At 39.5% G+C, this 19,493-nt stretch overlaps 1 protein-coding gene across 3 annotated transcripts in view; it reads right to left on the reverse strand.

Moving 5' to 3' along the window:
• LOC111562513 (CUB and sushi domain-containing protein 3) overlaps positions 1 to 19,493 on the reverse strand; it is a 233,827-nt gene that overhangs the window by 62,683 nt on the left and 151,651 nt on the right. For 2 of the 3 annotated variants that reach the window (XM_035943940.2, XM_055013779.1), the window contains 8 exons: positions 18,498 to 18,686; positions 17,079 to 17,256; positions 10,333 to 10,478; positions 9,784 to 9,864; positions 8,643 to 8,756; positions 2,908 to 3,096; positions 2,617 to 2,763; positions 1,181 to 1,369 (listed from right to left, as the gene is read on the reverse strand). In XM_035943940.2, the coding sequence (XP_035799833.2) occupies positions 1,181 to 1,369; positions 2,617 to 2,763; positions 2,908 to 3,096; positions 8,643 to 8,756; positions 9,784 to 9,864; positions 10,333 to 10,478; positions 17,079 to 17,256; positions 18,498 to 18,686 (1,233 nt within the window). Of the gene's footprint in view, positions 1 to 1,180; positions 1,370 to 2,604; positions 2,764 to 2,907; positions 3,097 to 8,642; positions 8,757 to 9,783; positions 9,865 to 10,332; positions 10,479 to 17,078; positions 17,257 to 18,497; positions 18,687 to 19,493 lie in introns of all 3 variants that reach the window. The other variant, XM_023261087.3, reaches the window with a different exon arrangement.

A 19,493-nucleotide genomic window follows, 5' to 3' on the forward strand; every position in this document is an offset into this window, starting at 1 on the left:
GTCCCTGTAACTAGAGAGTGAATCTAGGTTACTGTGGCCTTAGAGCTTAGACCAAAACAGAATGCTCGAGCAAGTACTTTTCAAGATGTTTATCATCTGTATAATAGATAGAGCAGGGAAACCAACATCTGTGGGGCCATACTAAAAGGCAATGGTTATGCAAACACAGATCTCTTCAAACAGTATTAGTAACTGCACACTGTGAAACATCAAAGGTAGGTATCTGCCAGCATGGCATGGAGCCACTACATCGCCATCCACCACCCCAAGACAGAATCAATCGACATTCATTTGTGACAATTTAACAGATATGAATCGAAAGCAATGAAAACTTTTCTACACTGCAGATGGAAATATTTGATGTTTGAAGAGTGAATTCTTTTAAATCATCGAAGCGTAGAATGTCAGAGGGCTTAAAAATTATTTTAAGGCATTGCTCTTGCTCTGAGGTGCATGAACGAGGCAGATGGATTAATATATTGGAGATTCTCAACACATCATGCACTGGAAAGAATGAGTGCAATGTAATCTTTGCCTTTGAACAGATGGACAGCATCTGTATGAATATATTATTTCATCTGCAGCCATATCTGCTTTGAAAGAGCTGCGTGCAATTACCAAACTGATGGAATCAATCACAGGTGTGAAGCATTTTTAAATCATTTATAGTACATGACATACATATTTTGATTTCACTGCATCATGATAAAATGCAATTGAGCAGACCATCTGTTGATGTTTACTGCTGCCTGATTGTGTGTGTGTGTGTGCGTGTGTTTGTGTGCGTGTGCTAGTGCACGGAGTCATGTGCACGAAAATGCACACATTTCACATGTGCGCATCAAAGAACCCAATTAGTTGAGTGAGACCCAACAGCAACAGACACTGCATGCTAATGGCAAGTTAGCCAAAGTAATTTGAAGAAGTGGAAATTGACAGAAGAAGGGAGGATTGATTTCTGTTTCCTTTCCACCTGACAGGGCGCTGGCTCTCAATCAGGCTGGAATCAGTTCAGCTGCTAACAACACAAGGAATAAGGCTTGGGCCGAGACACTTGGGTGCCTTAAGCGCTCGCCTGTCTGCCTGCTGAGCCTCCGGGTGCAGAGGCAGTGACCAGAAGAGCAGGGAGAGAAGCAGGCTAAAATTGAAAATAAAGGGCTGCCGGGGCTGATGAGCTCACCTTGACACGCAGGAACTGGCGCATCCCAGGCGTAGTAGTCATAGGTGGTCTTCTTGCACACAGCTGTGCCCTTTCCGATCAGCTTGTACCCCCTGTCGCAGGCCCAGCGCACCATGCTGTTCAGATGACCCCCAGTCTGGCTCACCACAAAGCCGTGTTGTGGAGAGTCTGGAGTACTGCAGTACATCGCTACAATAGACGAATGAAGAAAACCGAGGCGAGCAGAGAAAAGAGAAGCAGGAGAGTGAGGTGAGAATGAAGTCAAGGGAAGAGGACAAAGAAAATAAAAGCAGATATTGGAGAGAAGGGAGAGAAAAATAAAGCAGAGAAAAGAATGAGAGGCATTAACAAAGCACCTCTGGAGAAAGACTGAAGTGAACATTTTTTATTACAGTAAGGCCCCATTTTGAATGCAGAACGATAATGAGGGAAAATGCCTGAGGAGTGTCACATCTATTTAGCACTCAGGCTGTGTGCCACAAAGTAAAGGAAGTCCTCAAAATCACATTATTACTATTCCTCTCTGGCCTATGGGCATGCACATATTCAATTTGCTTTAACACATGCAGGGCTGCTGCATCCTGGAGTTATTTGTTCCATAGCCCTCCTCTCCCTCATCTTCCAGCCCATCGAACACAAAAAAGGTAAATGTGATTTCCAGAATAAGACCAACGAATAGCCAACGGGACAGAAAATCCAAGGGGAGGCTGTGTGGTTCACAAAAGCTGTCAACTATTCCTTCAAATCAGCATGACTGGAAGATAGCAGTGGCGTTAGACAAAAATACACACTGGAGTTTAAGTCAGTTCTTGTTCAAGTCAATCAAGTCAAAGAGGAGTTTTCTTTACAAAATTCATCACACCAAGTTGCTTTCACAGGAACACTTTCGTGTATTAAATATAATGGAGAGACAACATGAAAAATTAATGTCTTTTGTGCTTTTTCCATTATTATTGATGCATTTCAAATGGAAGAAGATCCCTGTGCTGCTCTTGCTTTGCACCACTTGCTTTATTAAAGAGCCAATTAAGAATTTAAACCTTTTGAAATTAATGAGTGCAAAACAGCATGCAAGCCTCCTAGTGACTTTCTTTGTGCCTTCTGGTTTTTGCATGTGAAAACAGCTCCTATTGAACAATTTTCTGTGTAAAAAATTTATTTTTGATAATTGATGGATATTAAAACTCAAGAAATGTCCTGAAACAATTGTGATAAAAATCATGGGGTTGCTCTGTGTCCTCAGTAATGTTCATAGTCAGATCCAGAAGCTGTAGGTTCAATAAACATCACATATTCAAATGAAGTGACCACATGCTGCCAAAATTGTAGACACATGACTTTTATCACTTGTCTGCAATTTAGAGACAAAGTATGTTCAAACAGCAATAATAAAAGGAGAATATGATTATAAACTGGATACATACTTTGATACTCACCCACATATCTGATGTGGAAGCCGCGGCGGTTGGTGCCGTGGTCAGAGGACCAGCGCAGCAGGAGCTGGTGGCCTGTGGTGGTCAGACTGAAGGGTGTCTCAATGTCACCACTGAGGGATGAAAGGCTCTGACTGTAGATGTTAGGACCTGAACACAAAGACACACAGAAAATGATTCGCATCGAGATCAAGCAGATATGCTAGTGACTGATGTTTTGTCTGGTGTTAACAAATCAAACACTCCAGTTGAGTTGCCAACTAGTGTTTTACAAACGAACCCAGCATGACCCACCGTCAAATATTTCCAGGATGTCAAATTCTTTTTCTGTCTGGAAGAGCTCAAAGTGCAGAGTGACGTTGTAACCCTTCTCCACATTGATCAGCCAGGAGCACATCTGGAGATTGGGGTAGTTTTCAGGGTAGCCTGGACTTAAGATCACCCCTGTCGAGTCGAAACGCACCTCATGGGCTGGACATTGAACTGGTAAGACACAAACAAAATGAAAATAAGGTAGATAAGGAAGATAAAGTGAGAAAGGAAAAACTATAGAGGAAGCAGGGGGGAAAAGAAGGGATGAGGAAAAGGATGACAGAGGTAGAAGAAAACAAGAGGCAGAACTCACGAGACAAAGGTATAGGAGAGAAAATGGAAGAATTAGAGAAAAGGAACGATGAGGACAATGAAGGGAGAAAAAGATTGTTCCAGTGTGACAGTAGAAATTACTTTCAAAAAATAACTAGTCCTGAAACAATTACATTTCAGCCCGACTTATATTGCACCAAAGGGCTGAGCTGGTGAGTCTGCTGTTGTCACCAGTCTCCCCTGATATCAATCTGTCAAACAATAATAGTCGGGAGGTGAGACAGCTAACTTTGTATGGAAAACGGTGTGTGTGTTGGTGTGTGTTCTCATGCGTATCAGCTCAGAACATTCCCTTCATTTCCTGCAGTCTGGCATGTCTGAAATAATGATAGTCCTGTTTCTTTCTTTTCCTTCTCTGCTGCGAACAGAAGTTTCTCTTCAGGGCCACTAGTGAAGAAACATGATGCATATAAAAGGTTAATGCGAACAAGTGTCCCAGATAAAAAGGTCACTGGAAAGAATCAGACATATATCAAAAAAAAAAAATGGCAAGATGGGAGAATTCGAACACAAAGCAGTACGAGTCACTGCAAAAGTTTCAGTTGGCTGAACTACAACAGCCGTCATAACACATATAGTCTCCAAAAAGTCTAAGAAAATAATTTTGTGGGAAAAAAAAGTATTTCTTTCTCCCTCTGTGGGCAGTGAGATCAAGAAAAATTCTTAATAAATCATCTCAACAATACAGAAATTAAATATGTAAATAATTAAACAAAAGCATAACAAAATTTGCACACAAAAGAATCAATAATTATGGAAATACTGAGGTTTTCTTGAGGCATTAAAGCTCAACTCAGTCTATTCAGAAAATAAATTAACGTAGCAATTTATTATGAAACAGCAATATTTCTTCACTACCATTCTTTGACAGTTTGTGAGAAAAATCAATATTTTCCCCTTACTTGTATGAAGAATTTCCTGATGAGCTGCTTCTGCAGTTTGCATTTCTCAAAGCAGACACACATTTGTATTTATTTTCAATCCCTGTAGTGTTTAATTACATGCTACGTAATTGGCTTAAAAAAATATACGAGTCAATATTAAAGATCTAAGTTAAAGAACAATGTGAAGGATGAATGTCTTTAAAAATGCCCACGTTTGAGTATTATATACATGCATAGGTATTTCCTTGACAGGCCACAGAGGCAAAAATATTAAGTCGACAGTAGAAATTTTGAGCTATGAGACCTATAAGCATTTTTTTTCCCCCTCTGTGAACACTGATGTCTCCTAAGGGTGCACTCCACATCAGTGGGTGGCAATGAGTCGCATCATTTCATCACTTTTAGGTGGTTTCATTTTTAATTTTACAGATTCTTAAAAACCTCTAAAGTCCATACGTTCCAAATAATATACATTAGCCGTATTGCACGTCTTTGCAGTTAAGATACTTAATTTTGCATTTGAGATTAAATAAAAAGGTCTGTGGCTCAATTTTAGCATGAGAATTATGACTTTCCCCGGAAATATGGAGTTCACTGAAGGTAAATGGGGTCCTTTAGTTAGTGCAGTTACATCAATTTACAGAGTTCTTTCCTCATTTCTCCTGCCAGCAGCAGCCTCTGCTTCTACTGATACCAGGGCTATGTTTGTCGAAGAGCCAGCACAAATTGAGGTGAAAAAGTTACATAATTTGTAAGAAATTTCTCCAACATTTTGCTAATTTCAATTCTACAACCTTTTTCTATAAAATACCACAATTGGCGTACCGATGCAAAAACTATTTACACGCTACATGCATTCCATTTCCTGCACTTCCCTCTTTAAGATGCACAGGAAACTGGCTCACTTCAAGTGTTAATACACTCTGAATAGAGCCATCCAGCTAGTAGAAGCTTGTTATGGTAATAATTGAGGCTCCAGTGCTTGTTTGATGAAATAATCTTGCCAGACAACAAACACAAGTCTATCCATTAAGCACAGATGTGGCTTAAACCGCTTTGCCTGAAACTTGAGGTGTAGGGATTTAAAAAATGAATCATAGGAGGCTTCAAAATGTTTCAGACACCTCAATATTGCTACTTTAGAGGAGGGGTTTATAAAGAACCATGATACAGACAGTAAGCTGCCCCGAGAGCAAAAGAAAGATTGCAGTGCATTTACATGGTGGTTTGGCTACAATACAAAAGTGGAGCTCTGTGTAACATAAACACAACATAGCCAGTGTGTTCTTATTACCACAGAGGTTCAAACACATAATTGTACAATGGTTCACAGGCAGACAAATACAGTAAATCAATAAATATAAAAGACAAAATTCTTATATTTATACATTTATTACATATTACATTACAATTATTTAAATGAAAAAATCTAAATTAACTGCATCTTATGAAGAGAATAAAGGGGAAGTCAAAGGATTCTGCATTAGACTGTAAATGACCATATAATTCATCCCTCTTCATTGAGAAATTTCTTAAAACCCAAAAATCTTGCACGGTCTCTTATTTGTGCACAAGCCACTGTGATTTCCCTAAGAGCTGACATTTGCTAAATCATGTCAACAGTGCATGTGTTGGTAATTCCTTGTGCAAACCACCGCATGTTTAATTTCTGCTCAGCAGGCTGCACACATGCAATCACAATGTGACACTCGGCATTACATATTATTTGGCATCACACAAAAGGATTTCACACACACATATTGCAAAGACAAGGTGAGTGCAGAACATGATATTTATTAGAGTTTCTCAAAGATGTGGAAATCAATAGGAATGTGAAGGCGGGAGCAATATTACATCATTTAATGGGTTAGAATGAACCTCAGTGTGGCAGATGGTTTACCAACACAGCAGTCAACTCGATTGTGGCTCCATCCTTGATCAAAGCTACTACACAACCTTCCTCACAGGCTTTCATAAAGACAGAGCCTTGGGAAATATCGCAAAAACCCGGGGTATTTGGGGGTGAAATTGCATAGCCCCTGCAAGGACATTTCAGTCTTATCTTAAAAGCATAAAATGACAATTAACAGAGGGGTTGACAGCAAGTAAAAGCAGAATCGTGGAGCACAAGAGAATTCTTTTTCCTGCCCTATCGGCAAGCTGCATACAGGAAACGGCCCCTTCACAGGCTGACGGTAGCAGTCTCTTGGATGTGAACAGTGGGTCAACTCAAATTAAGTTCAACTTTACATGTCCCAAGGAGAGCAATTAGTTTCATGCTAGAGGTGGCACAAGGACATAACATATCCAACACAAGAAAATGTAATGAATTCTTGACTAGAATAATGAGGCGATCCATGAAAATGTCATGAAAAACTGTTCCGATGCGATGCCCAAAGCAGGTTTTAAGGAGCAGTTCGATCCAGATGACTAGTTATCTGACACATTCTGTTGCTCATGTTGAGGAAACCCACCACAAACACATTCATTTCACTGAGCATTTTACTCTATTTGGCATAATTTCTAATAAAAGGCACATTCTTTACTAATCTAATGATGTATTTTTTCATATGTTTTATACTATTAGTTTAGCCAATTTTCTTGGCAGGATACACTATTTATAACACATTTTTTCTGATGTTCCAGAGCTGGTGTAAACCAGCATCACAAAAGTTAAGTCCATCTTAAATACTGGTATAATTTATTGCCTAATTGTGTTCTACTAGAATAGCCCCAACATGCTTTGTCCGTCTGGATTGGGCAGGTTAATTTAGTCACTCAAATTAAAGTCTGTGAAATTATTTCAAGTACAGTATGTGAGTTTTAGATGATGGGACCAGGTTGGTCTTGGCAGAGCTCAGTGTAGTCAGTAACACATGAGAAGGTGATCTGGCAGGGCCAACATTAACCAGAGAGCTTGAAATATCTTCCAGTACTCTCAGGTGACTGACTGCCCTCTCTTGGCACACAGGAAACTAATAAAATTATTCCAACCTTTTTATGTTGTTGCCGATCTGCTATTTTGGTCATTTTCAAACAAACATTGGAAGTAAGCATCAAAAAGCATTGTGCTTCATTTCAGTACATGCTTTAATTTCCTTCATGTCAAGATAATGTAATAGTACATCTGTATGCCAAAGTAGTATGATTCAGTACGCAATCAAGCTTTTCTCACCTTTGCTTCTCTCTCTTTACTCTACAATGTCTAACAAGCTAATAAAATGCTTCAGGACTTCACTGGTGCCTTCATGAATTATTAATTCTGAAAAATGCTAGGAAAGCCCACTGCAGTACAAGTAAAGGTAGGCAATGTTATTTTCCGGATCATGAATGTAAATTTTAACAAACTGATGTGCTTTTGGTCTCTCTGACCTTTGTGCATACATTAACAGAGCTACTGACTGACAGGTCTGTATGCAACCTTTATGAATAAAGTATGAGAACATGGGTAGCTTTTTGATTCTGGATCAACCAGTCAGGTCGCGGCTTATGCTTTGCCTTTATTGTGCACTGCTCTCCTTGTGGCTCCTAACACATACTAAATTAAAATCAGCCAAATTCTTACTTGTAAGAGTGAAACAGAGTCAGCTGCAAAATTGCCACTGGGAGAAAACTAAGATATCAAGTCAGACATCCAATAATAAGAGCCAGGGATGAGCAAATAGGTTCCGAATCACTAGTCCTATTCTAAGACGCTTTATGAATGCACGCTCCGGGTTTGTCGAGTATCTGTCATGCCTTGATCACAAGTGTAATGCGATTACTCACAGTTTCCAGATATAAAAAGACAGAAACGCTCATCAACTCAAGACTTGTAGACAAAGGACTTCGGGGCACTTCAAAAGATGCCTATCCACAGGGGATAGAAGGTTTCAGAGCGCTCTGTTGTCTGCAGTGGAGATGTATGAGCACGACAGGCAGGCTTGTTTTTTAGTCTAAACAAAATCTCTGATGCAGACAACATAGACATTTAGTTCTCTTTGTTTCATGCTTGAAAATCCATCTTCTAAAAAAAATATGGATAGGAAGACATTTTACATCAATCAAAGCCATGGGGTAGAATAATCAGTAGAATATAAGCTTTCTGTGGAAACCATAGTGGAAAAAAAGGACTACTACAACTTGCTACCACCTAGCTTACATTGCATGGAAGAAAAAAAAAGAACACTTGTTGAATATGAAGAAAACTGCTGATCTGTAAATGCAGGTTTATGATCTTGGGTCAGTAGTATTCCGACTCCATGAGTCTTGATAAATTAGAACAGAGATGCTATTTGCCACCAAGAGCCTGCTGGAAGGGGCCCTGCTGGCAGTCTGTTAAATGATGCATCAACACTGGGTGCTGCTGACTCCAACCAGCCCTGGCAGAGTGGTGTCGAGCATACACATAACCGAGCATGGCTACACATACACACAAATGTGGGGGAGAAATACCCACACATGAAACAGAAGAACATTCGAAAGGCGTACAAAAACAAGAAGACACAGACATAAACCAACCTTGACAGACTGGCGGCGGTCCATCCATCTGTAGCCTCTCTCCAAGTCGGCAGGTCAGGATCTCACTGCCCACCAAGGTGAAGCCTGGCAAGCACGAGTACCGAATAATGTCCCCTGTGAGGTCATTTACACCAGCAACCATATCAACACACACACGCACGCGCACACGCACGCGCACACACACACACACACACACACACACACACACACACACACACACACACACACACACACACACACACACACACACACACACACACACACACACACACACACACACACACACACACACACACACACACACACACACACACACAGGTTAGGAGTGGACATATCCATCCATTCATCCACCCACCCAGGTACAAACACACACACACACACACATATCCCCACAAAGCTGCAATGGTAAAAAACTCTTCAGCACCAGCACTTGAAACAGTAATCAACAACACATTTTCTAATGAAGATTGACATCCCCTTAGCTAGCTGCTGCACTAAAGGCTTTTCATTACATTACACAGTCACAGACTTATACAGAGGTACACACACACACAAACATACACAAAATCTAAATTACACTCAATTTCAAAGGCACAAAGTAAGGCAGCCACTAGCCATGACTTCCCCTTCACTTTGCTAATCATTTCTGAACACTGAAAATACAAACAGCTTATAAGTAGAGCTAATTAGCCCTGCCCTCAAACTAATATTTTAATGCATGAAACATGAACAGATAGAGAAACTCAAAACAAAGAAGAGAAATATGAGAGGGAAGAGCAAGGAGCAAGACAGAAAGAAAGAAAAAGAGGGAGATAAAGAGCACATTGCAGGTGAAAGGAGATGGTAAAGTCTGCAACAAACAGCTCTCTCACTAAAGGGTTACAGAAAATGTATAAACATTGAAAATATACAGGGATAGATTTATTATTTAACTCAAAATAGGTAGGAGTGCAAAGACCAGTGACAAATAAATAAACATACAGTGGTTTTGGAGTGAATGACCAAAACTATTTGATGTGTCTATTCATTGTTTTTCCATCTGTCCAGGGCTGTCGAAGCAGATAACCTTACATCTAGTGCAAACTGATTGTATTACACAATGTCCCTGGCTGGTAAACAAGCAAAATAAAATAAGACAGACCTATTTCAAACTCGTCATCATCGGTTAGGATGGTAGCGTTGGCAACAGGAGGGGGTGGCTGGCATGTTCTCAGCTGGTAAGCTGTTGGGGAGAGGACAAACACTGGACTGAGTATATGTGCATTTAAAAACAGAAAACAGAAAGAGACAGTGTGTGTGTGAGTGTTTTCTAGTCAACCACAGCAATCTTTACTCTCCCATCATACTGAAGGTGATTAGATCCTAAATTGCCACCCATCACTGTTAATGATCATCAAAAACCAATCGCTAATTTATCTGAGGAACATTTTATTATTAATCAGCTTCTTTTAATAGTGCAGACAAAAAACAGGCACCAGAAAGGATTCATCATTTATCATTAGACAGTACTGGAGGAAATACCAGGAGGAAAATTAAGGCATGTCTATGTAGACAGAAGGGGAAAATCTTTCCCTGCTCTCGTTTGATGTTTGTTACCACCACATGGGTCCTGTGATGATCACATGAACACGGATCATTACAGGAATGTGGGATAGTGTCCCTACCCAGCTGGTATCAAAGGAGAGGTTACCATAATAATGCAGCTCAAAGAAGCCACTGGTGCTGAAGTCACTGTGGAACTTGATGAGGATCTGGTTGGCGGTGGTAGAAACGCCATCCTGGACGGAGTTGCCACTAAACTGACCGATCTGAGGCGAGGTCTGGTCGGGTCCGTCCCTGGTGCAGAGATATGGGAGGTGGGTGGAGGACAGAGAGAGAGAGAGAGAGCAAATGATTTATGAATTAACACCAGTAGTAACTTGCTGGGATCAAAGAGCAGGTCTACATATCCTCCAGCAGTCTGGCGGACTCAGCAGTCATTTTGACAATCTGAGAAAAAGTTTCACATTAATCAACTGTCAAAGCAGAAGTTCAGTAGATGTCAGCTGATGAGGCAGTGCACTACTCAAACTTTTCCCCCCTGCGGCCATCTTACATATTGATGGGGAATAAAGTGTTTTTTTGGGAAAAAAATAAATTATACAGAATTCTGTGAAAAATATGTGCAATTCCTAAAACTGCTTTTATAACTTTTTTCTTGCAAAAAAAGTAAATGTGTAGTTTAAATTTAGTTGAGACTTAATATTCTGTACATGAATGCACATATCGAGCTTCTGACTAGGCCTCAGCCCCCATGGCTCTAAAAGGATAAACGTGTATAGAAAATGTATGGATGATAATCGCATAATCCAAAAGCTCTCAAGTTTAAATCATGATTTATAAGAAAGTGTAGCTCTGAGAATCATAACCTAATTTGATTCTTAGGGAAATCCAAACTTTTCATCCTTAATTGAGAGGAGAGAAGGCTGTTATCTGTGAATATGTCTGTGGGAGTATAAACCCACATTTATATTACTGTAGCTACAGTATGTGACAGCTTATGTCCAATTCAATGACGTGTGTATACTTTAAACTCAAACTTGGTGTATACGTAAAATGCAGCAAACATGTGACAAGTAGTATGTGCTCTAATTGTATTAACTCCACCAAATCATCAACTATAGGCGTCTCAAAATTGCAAAACAGACCCAAAGGACAGAGAGCAGGGCATGAACAGCTCCTGAGATAGTGGCTGGCATGATGTCAGCAGCAGAGAGGAAGCACTCTGAGATGGTGAAAGACCCTGAATGTTGTCAGCCCGGTGTGTCTAATGCTTCCCTTGAACAGCCACCCACCTCTGGCATTTGGAACTGCTCCCCCAAGTGAAGGAGTTTAAGAGTCTGTGGGCCTTGTTCCCAAATGAGGTTACAGTGATGTGAGGAATTGACAAATGGCATGGTGAGAAATACCATGTTGAAAATGGAGCTGAGCCTGAAGGTGAAATTTCTGATTTATGGCTACAAAAAGTTGAAATAAGCTGCCTGGGCAGGTTGGGGTCATAGAGTGAGGAGCCAGATATTTGGGATGAGCTTGGAGTAGACCTGCTGCTCAGCACTCATGCTGAAAGAGTTAGTTGAGGCAACACAGACATGTAATTAGGATGCCTCTGGGGAGTCTCCCTGTGGAGCTACATCAGGAACGTCTGACTGGGAGGAGACCCCGGGGGCAGACCCAAAGCATACTTATACATTCTAGCTGCCCTGGGTGGACCCCAAGATCCCCCAGGTAGAGCTGAAGGGAAGGAGCTGAAAATGGATGAAAAGATAGATGCTGTTTGGGGTAATATGAAAGTATTTATCTTTAGACCTGGCTGATATTTGCCATTTGATTCAGTAGATTAGCCCAAAGCAGGCATTTCCACAAAGTTGTATATAACTGTGTATATTCAGTATACAACAGAAGTGAGTACACCAGAGTTCAGTATCACTTCAATGACAAATGAAGCCATATTGTATCACCTCTCATTAACTTATTCTTTTTATGAGTTGAAAAGTAGAATATTTCCACTTATGAATAATCAAAAAGAAATACTTTGAAAAATTTTATTAAAATCAGAGGCATAGCAGAAATTCAGAAGTGAATACATGTATGATCACTGACACACAGGTTTGAAAATCTGTGATCACCAAAACAAAACTAAGTACACCTGTAATTTCCAATTAGCCTTATTGCATGGACATAGATTTAAAATCACTTCTGAACAGCAGAAATTCCTTAGTTTTGGACCTATAAGCTGTGTTTTCTGTATGTATATGTCAAGGCTTCATGTGGAAAAAATCATTTTTAGCAATAGCTTATGTCTATATCATATCCCCACGGGCAAAATAATTACCAAACTGGTTTTAAAAATCTGATTTTGAGACTCCAAATATAAACAGGACAAAGCAAGATCGGTACTTAACTAAAACAAGTGGAAACGCAGTCGCAGCAAAAATCATTAGGTATAGCATGAACCACAGTACCACTAATTAGACACAGTAGCTGGCCACTAGAAATGATACCACAGACAGGTAGCTACTTGCACAATCTAGCTGTGAAAAACACACTGGTAGTGCTTTAACCCTGAAACACGGTTACCAATGGAAATGAAGAGTGTCTGTGAAATTTCAGACAGTGTGAAGGACATGGCATAACGTTAACTTCTATAGGCAGCATCTAAGAAAAATGTATTGTTTGCTCTTCAGTAGAAAACTGCAAGATGAATCATTGCTAAAGAACATGATACAAAGCCTGATGAATATTTGGAGCACATTCTTTGGTCAGATGAGATCAAAATATATATAATATATATATATATATTGCTCAGATGAGATCCAGTGTTTGGTATGAACCTGGCCTGGGCCAACACAATGGATGAATAATTCTGACAGAGAAGCACAGATATTAGACTGATAATATGGAGCTGCAAGAGTGTAAAATGTATTTCAAAGAGGACTATTACAGGTGGCACCATGAATGCCTGTTGAAAAGATATGGCAGGGCCTGCATAGAAAAATGTGTCAAAAGGTATACATACAAAGTAGTGAAAAATAAAAGATTTAGATCTCAGTATTAACTTTTGCACTGACTTTTGCTCCTTCTGTTGCGCCTGTATTTTTATCATGTAGATCTAAACAGTTGTTTTTTACTTTACAGAAGAGCGAATACTCTAATGCTCAGCTTATAAGTAATGCAAATATTGTAAGGTGATACAGCTTTGAATCGCGTGACGTTTATGGGATGTTACACAGATGTTTGCTAATACTGCTGTATACCGTGGTATCTTCTTGACTGAATTTCTCAGGAAATGTATTCACATTATGTGTCCCTATTACACCGTAAACCTACATTAACCTAGAGCATTTCCCCTGCCCTAAGATGTCTAGAAGGGCTGGTGGATGGATGTGGGGTAATAAAAAAAGCTTGTCATTAGTGATGAAGCGATTTATGAGGCAAGTGTTAGCTGTTAAATCCAAAACAGCATCTCTGCTAATGAGAGCAGGGAGAATTTTCAAAGTTTTGCCATGACCTTCTTCTAAAATAAGCAGCTTAATGTTGCATAAACCTTTAGGTGTCACATATAGAAACAACTACTTACTCAGCAAAATGCTGAGAAGATGGCATTTTTCCATTATACAGAGATAGCCCACAACATTAAAGCACAATATAGGTTTTTGGAATAACTGGGATTTAGGTGGAGTAAGGTACTGCAAAGATATAATGATTGAAGCCACCACACTTCAAAACCTTCACATGGGTTTGTTCATCTTTATACACAGCCTATGCAGCAGACTTTCCCAGCAGATACTACAAAGGAGCACAGAAAGAGCCCAAGGCTTATCCTCGGTGTCCTCATTTGCCCGATTAAAATCCGCCGGAACCAGCCCGATCCACAGAGGTCCCACCCTGCAGCTCACAGGACCTAAAGGATTCACTGCCAACTTCTGCAGCCAGACACTACAGGACACCCTCAAAAGTCTTGTGCCCATGCCCTGATGATTCAGAGCTATTTTGGAGGCACAAGGGAGATATTAAGTAGTTAGTTTCAATGTTGGGCTGATCTGTGTATATAAATACTATTTCTGAACAAGAGAAAGGTTTTTCATTACCAGCACTATCAGGTAGCTCCAGGCCTATTCAGCAAAATGATGTACACTAAATGCTTTTTTGTACGTTTGTGTACCTCTAATATCTTATATATTAAAAAAATTCTTATTGCAGCTTCATTTCAGAGTGATCAGCAAAATGGGAGATGGCAGTCGGGCAGGGAAATGAAATGTTTCCATCAGGGGACAGATTGTTTATGCACCATTTCATTTGAAAACAGTAGTGCTAGTAGCTCCCTCTTCCCATACTATGAATGGCAACCCCAGACGCTGGAAGGCATATCCTCCCTTTATCACTCATGAGGACTGCTTGACTCCATGACTGCCTGAAGCTTACGGTACAACACAGACACTACTGAAAAGTATAGGGAGAAGGACAGACAGCCAGAGAGGGACACAGCTGCTGGAGTGACATGTTTACTGCTGTACAACTGTCTGTTACCGACTAAAGTTTCTACTGTTTCCACAAACATCCCAAGTTTGGTGTTTTCATACTGATACACATTTCCTCCCTTTTCTGTAACACTCACCAGGGGGACTTAGAGTCAAACATCTACCATAAGTTTGGTGAGCAGAGGAGGGACACGCAGTCACACAGTTTCATTTCAATTTCCCTCAGTTAATCATACACAACAACGTATTCTATTTTAGGGAGAGGCTGCAAGGGAAAAAAGCTTTTAGAGAAAGAAAAATGAAGCCACAATTGTCAAGACTGAGGTCAACATAGTGGATTGGTTGTTGGCTTGTGTCACATCATAACCAGTGAACAGAATTTGTCTAACTGTCAGGTCTTAAATCTCTCCTGTGTAGCTTTTGAGTTTGTGCTACAAGGAAGGAGAATATTTGCTAAACCCCCCTTTTGGTTATTATCAAGTTTGTTTAACTTGTAAACATTTCCATATGAATATATTTTGATACCAACACAATCACTGAGTTTTGTCATCCCAAAACTGCCGTGTACCAATGACAGTCTCAAAAAAAAAAAAAAAAAGGCTCAAACTATCATGGTTTCATATGTAACATTTCATATGTAATAAAGCAATCCTGTCAACTTACAAATAAGGGTTTTTCGTATCATTCTTCTTCATAATTGACTTCTGGTTCAAACATGTATGACTGAATTACTCCAATATCACAACTTCCTACTGTGCATGATTTAGTAGTTTTGTAGTGAGCTGATGTGGTCCAGCTACAGCTGAGAGGAGCAGGGACTTTACTGATCTGCAACTTCTAAAGGAAGCAACAGTTTGTGGTTACATCTGACCCATTTTAACACTTTAACACCCAAAGGTCATACAGGCCACCTGAATTTTTTTTTTATTTGGGCTGTAGAAGAGTCACAAATCATACTATAAGTGATTGATTTTACCTTTTTTTTCAGAGCAACCTAAGCTTTCAATATCTGGCAATATCTGACATAAACTATGTGTTTAGACAATGTAACAATAGTTTAAAGTGGAAACAAACAAAAAACTGACTTGGATTTTTAAGGATTTTACTAAATTAGGAACTGGAGTTGAAAATGAACAAAATATTAGACAACAAAAATGTAAAATATGAACTGTAATAAAATCCCATGGGAGTGCTGCTGGGGTTTTGTGATGGACATTGTTGCAGGTGGTTCTTTTGACGTACCGTAATACCCTGTAAAGTGCATGTTCTCTTCTTTCAGAAACCGTTTGAATTTTCTCTCTAGCGCAAATGGTTAAGGAGCTACAGTAATTTAAAGAGCGCTCATAAAATGGGAGCTGCGCCGTTCCTGTGGGATTTACTGTAAAGGGTTAAAGCAAGAAGGGGTTGTCTACATGGAAGAAACTTGTTTCCAACTTTGATAAATAGAGATGAATTTTTAGGTGTTCAATCAATGACTGGAGAGAGACTTTAACACAGCCTGAAAATCTTACATACTCTCCCTTTTTTTCCCCTTTAGTAAGGACTTATATTGGAGTTGTCAGGCCTCTTAGGAGGTGTTCCATTAGCAACACACTGTATATTACTAATGCAGGTGAAACAAGCTTAATAAAAAAATATCAGTTTTGAATGTGTCAAATCAGAAAGTGACAAAGCAGCATTATGACCAAGTTACGAATAACTTAAAGAAACATCGCTTGCAATAAGCTAAGCTGTGATTACTGCCTCTCACTTAAACACACGTGCACATCTTCTTAGGGACTGGCTGCCAGTAATCTGAAGTAGGAACTACGAAGTAGAACCCAAACTGTAATATTTAAATAAGTAGTGCACTGTCCCAGAAGAGCAAGAGGATCTCAGAGACGCACTGCTGCCTGTGATATTCCTCTAATATTCTTTAAATATTACTGCGGTGATTCACTATTATCTGCGCTGCATAAAATACATCCCATAACAAAATATTTTTGGGGAGTTGTGACTGCAAATACAGTTTTTAGCATAGATGTTCCGTGTTCCCTTAGAGAGGAGCAGGGGTCCTGCAGCGGAGTTTGCAGTCTAGTCGAGCTGAGTTCAGGTAGTTGAATTATGTATATTTTTTCAGCTTTTGCAGACGGGTGGGTGCAGATATTAAAGAACTCTGACCTACACAACGCTACTGCATATTCCACAAACTTGGTGCATATTTCAACTTTGCCATGGAAATACAAGTTTTGTGGATCACTGCTTAATAAAGTCAGTGTAACTGGTCTGTAAAAGTCAAAAACACTAAAAATTTGAGTAACTGCTCCCAAAACACTGGCTGTAAAACTCTACTTTCAGCTCTACGTATGGAAAACAGTGTGTTTGATGTGTGCAGATGAGTGATTAATAACGTCAAACTGAGAAAGTAATGAGGACTTACCACACAGTGATGTAGTCGTAGATTGGCTCTGTATTGATAACAGAGAAATTTATGTAGATGCCATACCCAGGAGGCACTCTGACAGTCCACATGCAGTCCTGGAAGTGCGGATACTCAGCTGGGTGTCCAGGGGAGTAAATTGTGCCGTTCATGGATGTTATATTCCCACCACAGAGCGCTGGAGGGAGGAAGGAAAAGTCAGACATGCTGGACAAAAATAGAAAAACAGCCTTTCCTCAAGTCATAAAACTTTCTTTAACTGATGTATTTCCACTAACTGTTGATAAAACAAACAATAACAGTGTGTTATTGGGTTATCACTGATATACTGGTGGGGGAATACACCTGTTAGATGCAACTGTGGTGAACGGTTGCTGTTTAGTTGATGACACTGTCTGATTCTGACATTAAAACTCCTTCTGTCATACCCCTTCAGATGTGCAAAAATCTGACTTTGAACCTAGAGTCAAAGACAAAGCACTATCCATGGGATCAAAAGAGGACTGTAAACTTGACAGGAACAATACAGTGTATGAGAAGCAAAACAAATCTATTAACACTCTGAGACAAACACCAAACTACGCTGTGGACTTCAAACATATGAACTGCCGCTGCACCCATCTGATGGAGGATAATTTAGCATACCTGAGCGACATCTGAGGAGACGTCCTCAGATTTACAACACAGACAGCCATATTATTTGTAACAAAGACTTTGCAAATGCTCCATGTATCATTATAATGGGCTGAATCAGTTTATTATTATCCCTTATTAATCCCATGAGGGGAAAAATAAGGGATAATAATAAACTGATTATAGTTCAATAAAGTGCTATGACACTGTTGGTGAGTCAGATGCTTTAATGTGCCCAGAATAAAGGACGGTACTTATTAACTATTCAGAATTACTTCAAAGATCTTATTTTTTTTATGTTTTTACCGATTCTCAAATATGTCAGCACACATTCAAATTAAACAAGATTTTTTGTCTAACTGTGCAGCTTTTGAGTTTGCATTGCAAGGAAGGGAAATATTTGCTAAAAACATCTTCTGGGTATTGTCATGTTTTTTTTACCTTGTAAACATGTCCATATAGACACATTTTGATCAAAATAAGCAGTCAACACAATCATTGAGTATTGCCAGCCTGAAACTGACGTGTACCAATGACAGTATAACGAGTAATAACGATTTACCCACTAAGTTTGGGGAAACAGTGAAATAAAAGGCCAAAGGGAAAAGACTGATGAATATCATTTATCAATCATGTAAAAGTAGGTTATTATGGGGAAACATTTAGGTATTGGTAGAGCAATAGTTAGAAGCATTCAGTGCTATTTTATACACATTTTTTTTCTGAATATTAAGGACAGTGGCAGGAAAACGCCTGTTGTGTTAATAAGAGATATTGGCCAGTCACCTTCACAGCGAGGAATGGGGTGATTCCAGTTTCTGCTGACTCCATGCAGACATGTGAGAGAAGGTTCTCCGAGAAGAGTGTAACCCGCCAGGCACTCAAAAGAAATTGTCATCCCCACGCTGAAGTCCTGACCGATCACAATGCCGTTACGAAACGGTCGTGGGTCTGGACACCTCTGAAGCTCGTATGCTGAAGGAAATAGTCAAACCCAGAAGAGGAGTTTTATGAAATACAGATTCCAGGAGGCAAACACAATGATATCTTTGATGACCTTGATAAACCTATACCTGACATGTGAGCTGCTGCTTTTATGGATCTTGATAAACTGAAAATTGTTTATAAAAACAAATTTTAAAACTTTAAGACAGTAATGGGTCATTTCATCTCAATTCACTGAATGCCCCACACATGACTATCTTTAATTTGACTATTTTTCTCTAAAGTGATGAATACTGATTGAATTGAAAAATCTGGGGTCATAGGTAACATTAGTGTTTTGATTAAAATTTCTTAAAGAAGGGTGGGATCATGTCGATTTTTGCATTGGTTTCTTAACACCAATCTGTGGAGTAATGTTTGAAGTTACGTAACTTGAGAAAAATCCTGAAATTTTGTGGACTCATTCATATGTACATATGCAAATGAAACATTATGACCATTTTTTTCCCCTCATAAAGTGTACCTCAGACCATTCTACCTTTTAAAAGTTCCTATTGGTGAAAAAAAATTGCCTCATAGTGTGAAAAATAGAGGTATTATGGTTGGTGGAATAAATTGCTTGAACAAATTTTCTCCATCATATAACTGGTTTATATTATTCTATCAAAGTAGGGTTGTATCGTGATATGTGCTATAGAATATCTCATAGGACGTCAGCATCGACATCTTTTTCTTGATTCTTAATCTTACAAACTCAGCGACAGCATCTGTCTTGAAGGACTAATCTCTGTCCCTCATCTGTATCGAGTGTAAATGATTGCCAATGTTCTGATAGCA

This window comes from Amphiprion ocellaris, chromosome 9, assembly GCF_022539595.1.
Source record: "Amphiprion ocellaris isolate individual 3 ecotype Okinawa chromosome 9, ASM2253959v1, whole genome shotgun sequence".
NCBI lineage: Eukaryota > Metazoa > Chordata > Actinopteri > Pomacentridae > Amphiprion > Amphiprion ocellaris.